This window comes from Cariama cristata, unplaced genomic scaffold (assembly GCF_000690535.1).
Source record: "Cariama cristata isolate BGI_N322 unplaced genomic scaffold, ASM69053v1 scaffold15500, whole genome shotgun sequence".
In the NCBI taxonomy this organism is placed as follows: Eukaryota; Metazoa; Chordata; class Aves; order Cariamiformes; family Cariamidae; genus Cariama; species Cariama cristata.
Genome location: NW_009596580.1, coordinates 2287 through 6441, shown reverse-complemented (window position 1 = coordinate 6441; position 4155 = coordinate 2287). Strand labels below are relative to the sequence as shown.

At 55.8% G+C, this 4155-nt stretch overlaps 1 protein-coding gene across 1 annotated transcript in view; it reads left to right on the top strand.

Moving 5' to 3' along the window:
- Positions 1-3487, top strand: part of LOC104166721 (probable E3 ubiquitin-protein ligase MID2) — a gene marked incomplete at both ends in the record, with an annotated part of 23009 nt that extends 19522 nt beyond the window's left edge. Inside the window, one exon of the mRNA XM_009706746.1 lies at positions 3326-3487. Within this exon, the coding sequence (XP_009705048.1) occupies positions 3326-3487 (162 nt within the window). The remainder of the gene's footprint in view (positions 1-3325) is intronic.
- Between the last annotated feature and the right edge of the window lie 668 nt (positions 3488-4155).

Here is a 4155-nt window from a genome sequence, read left to right as displayed (position 1 = left end):
GGTTCAGCCATCCAGCCAAGGACTGTTTGCCAGTCTCAGCAGCAGCGGTTTATTCCTTTGGGTGCCTGGTGAGTCCTTGAGGTGTCAGAAGTAGGTTCCTGTTGTGATTTCTTGTGGCACTGCCTTTTTCCTGAAATCGGCGGGGGGTTGCATTCTGAAGGAAAGTTAATTTTTGTGGGCTGGGTTATAGGAGAGAGTCCAGGGAAACTGCTTGTTTCTTACGAGGAAAAAATACGGATGTTGTAATGGGAGAACGAAAATATAGCTTACGGTTTATCCATCCTGAGGTAGTGCTTTGGAAGAGCGCACCATCCCCGCAGCATGGCTCTTGCAAGGAAGTTTTATTCCCGGTTTTCCTGAGTAGCTCTTACCGGTGTGGGAAGTGCTGACAGAATGCTGCCGAGTGGGCTTTTTGAGCGGCTGTCAGTTTATCTCGCTGGTCAGGAGGACGTCGGTGCTGGCAGCGCGGTGTCGCGGCACAGGAAGGCTGTGAAGTGCACTTTGAAATATGCAGGAACCTGCCGGAGAGAGTTACTGCTTGTGGCTTTCAAAGCTGGGTAACCCTTGGCTGCCCAGGCTTGGCCAGCTGCCTTCGCCCTCATTTTGGAAAACAGGCTGGTTGATCTCCTCTCGGTCAGGGGTTAGTTCTGGGTACCCGGTGCTACGGCAGGCAGCTTTCCCCTGCTCTGTTCTCCTCTCCCCCCCAGCCACAACACGTTGTCCCCAGCGTTTTGTTCTTCTCTGACGGCCTGGGAGAGCTCAGCGAACCCTTTGGCAACCTTTTTAGGTGACCACCAGCCTCCATCTCCCCTGTGCCTGCCGACGGAGGAGGAGACATGAGCCGTGCCGGTGTCACCGAGTTGTTTGGATGGGGAGGGAGACCTGGAGGTCTTCGCACCAACGCTGCGTTAGCCGGGCTGACTCAGAGCTCGGTCAGGGTGCTCAGGGCTTGCTTCTTGAGCATTGACCGCCTCCAGGGATGGAGAGCCCCCCGCTCCAGTGCTTCCTCACCCTCAGCTAGAAGAATTTTTTCCGTATCTAACCAGGACTTCCCCCGCTGCAACTCCTGCCCTTGCCCTGGGGCTGTGCCGGGGCCCCTCGGGGAAGGGTCTGGCTCCCCCCTCTCCCCATACGCCACTTTGGGCACATAGCTTGGACTTCAGTCCACGGAGGGGCTTGGGAATTGGTCACCCCCCCACCTTTGGGGGCCATGTGGGTTTGGCCCAGGCGTTAGGACGGTGGGGGCTACGGAAACCACGGGGGTGATGAACAGCAGGGGCAGCTCTGGAAGAAAGCCCAGAGGGGCACACGTCAGGAGTGTCTTCCTTGGCTGTCTTTGGTAGTAGGGAGTAAAGAAAACACCAGTGAACATCTTGGAGGACAAAATGAATAATATATGTCACTTGAAATAACACAGTCAGGTCTGGGTGATGGCTCTCATCTGAGTCCTGGCTGAACTCAGGCGTGAAGGGACACTGGAAATAGTGCGCTGGGCTCGCCGAGCGGGAGCAGGAGGAGGCTTCCCATGAAGGGAAACGCCTTTTCAGAGAGCACGCGGTTGTTCTGTGGAAACCATCCCCTTCACCCCCTCTCTAAAGCCAAGAACTCAGCAGGAGTCGGACATTTTTACGGACGACGAAAGCTGCAATAGAAAGGGTCTTTTTAAGCTTTGGCAAGGATAGAAGCCCTCAGTCTTCAAGGCCAATCCCTTCTTGGTTGTTTCGGGAAAGAAACCTGCTTGGGAGGCCAAATGATTCCCAGTCTGTCATCTCTCAGCCACCTTGTCCTTTCCGATGAAGGATCCAAAGCTGGTCCTTGTCTACCAGGGGTAACACCTACCAGTGCTTGGCTGAAAGCTGTGTGCTCCCGTGGAAGCAGCTCTGGGTGTGGGATGCAATCGGTATCACATCTGTTTTATTTTCTACTTCAAATAACATTGTTCTCCTCCCCTAGGCCATTTCCACGTACATTTTAAACCAAATCTGGGCTGACAGTGACTGCAGCCTGCCCTTGTCCTCCAGCTGAGCGAGCCACCGGAGATAAATAAACACCCCAATGTAAGCCTTAAAAGAGGAGGTGTGGAGCGTTTTCCAGGCTCCTGCCTTCCAGCCATGCACACATATGCTGGCGATAGGAGGCTGAAAACCCTCCTCCCGTCACCCTTAATTCACAACCCGCTCCTCACGTATCGTCTCGCCCTTTGCCTCCAGACCCGCTGGATCCAAGACACCTCCAGCTACTCCTTCCGAGCTTCCTCCTTATTCTTTCGGTTTAAAGCAACAGTCCCGTCTTGTGATAGCCACCCCAAAGATGTTTTCTGAGAGCCTGGAGCTACTGCGTGCTGCAGCAAATGGTCCTGGGCATCCACTGCCCCCGGCCCATTGGTGCCAGCACCGGAGGTCGCTCCCAAAACCCGCAGCATCCTTTTGCCCCAGTGCTGGCTGCTCGGGGTGCCTGTGCAGTCTGCAGGTTATCCTCACCCCAGCCATGCCGGTGGCAGAAACAGCACCTGTGGCACCACGTAGGGCTTTTCTCCTTTCCTGGAGCACGGCCTCATCCCACCTTAGATACAACACTACTTTTCCAGTGCGTGCTGGGCCCTGCAGCTCTGGCAGTGCAAACCACTGCAGCATCAGGGCTTAGTGCCTCCAAGGTCTTTGGGCTCGTAATCCCTTTCCATTTCTAGAAAGAGTTTAGGCTCCTGAATGCTTTCCAAGCATCTGGATCCTGCTCCCTTCGCCGGGAGCTGTAATTTTCTTTGAACCGCTTTGCAGACCAGTCTACGCAGGGAGCCGAAGCATCAGCATCCCTTGGACGTGGATTATTACTGCCCACCCTGGCGTGATGAGTGCCGTGCAGGAGGAGGATTGGGGTGCCAACATGTCCCTTCTGCTGCCAGCATTGCATATTGCAGCCCCCAGAGCAGCAGGGAGGTTGTCCCGTGGGAGTGAAGAAACGAGAGAGGATGATGGTGGGCATCTCCTTCTCCCGGGCACTGGCAGCTGCCTGTGCCATCTGCCCTGGCTGGACGGTGCCGCTGGTTGAATTCCCCCTTCTCTACACCCTTTCCCCATCACTTCCCACAGCGGCATCTTGAGATGCTTTCCTTGCCAAGCATTGCCTTCATGTGATAATAAAAAAGGTTCTTGGCGTTGCCGGGGTTTTTCATCTATGGAAGTTTTCCTGCAGGTGCTCTTCGCTCTCGGGCGGGCGGTGGGTCAGCCCGAGGGGTGCGTGGTCGGCGAGCTCTGCGTTAGCAGCACGTAGTCTTTGTATTCTGTCCTTCCCAGTGAATAAATCTTTCCCCCCCTCTCCCATACCGCAGGTCTCTACAACTCCATGGACAGCTGGATGATCGTCCCCAACATCAAGCAGAACCACTACACCGTCCACGGGCTCCAGAGCGGCACCCGCTACATCTTCCTCGTCAAGGCCATCAACCAGGCGGGCAGCCGAAACAGCGAGCCCGCCAGGCTCAAGACAAACAGTACGTGCCTTGGCGAGGGGTGGGGGGAGAGCAGCTTCGTCGGCACTTGAGTCCGAAGGGGTACGGCTGAGCCGCTCCCTGCGAGCCCACAGTGGCTGGTGGCCTGATGGAGACCCCCAGGTTACTGACATTATCTGACGTCCCCGTCTTACTCGGGGTCTCAGCTCCTTCCCTGCCTCGAGGGATGGTCTCCTGCTACTCCACGCTGGGGCTCCTGTCAGCGCCCATCCCTACGGGTCCCTGGGACCGCTGGGGTTTTAGGAGATCATGAAGGGATTTTAGGAGATGAAGGTCCATCTTTCTGGTTGTTTTGCGTCACTGGGCTTTTTGGGGATGATTTATGGAGTCCCAGGGCAATTGTGTGCTGCTTCGTGGCTTTGCTCACAGAGGGTCGCGATTTTGGGGAGCCATAAGGAGACTGAAAAGTGTCTGTGTGGTAGTGGATGGGGCTTTGCAGCCACATGCAAAGCAGAAAAGAAGTTGCGCTTCACATCGTCCTGGGGATGGCCAAGGAGGGTTGAATATGTTTCGGGAAATCAGGGTGAGATTCGATCAAAAATCCGAGGGCAGCAGAGCCGGACCCATCCCGGCAAGGAGGGAGTTTCGGGGTTTGCAGTGGGAGGAGGGAAGCCTTTTCCCATCGCCGGGCAGCAAACAACGCGGGGCCG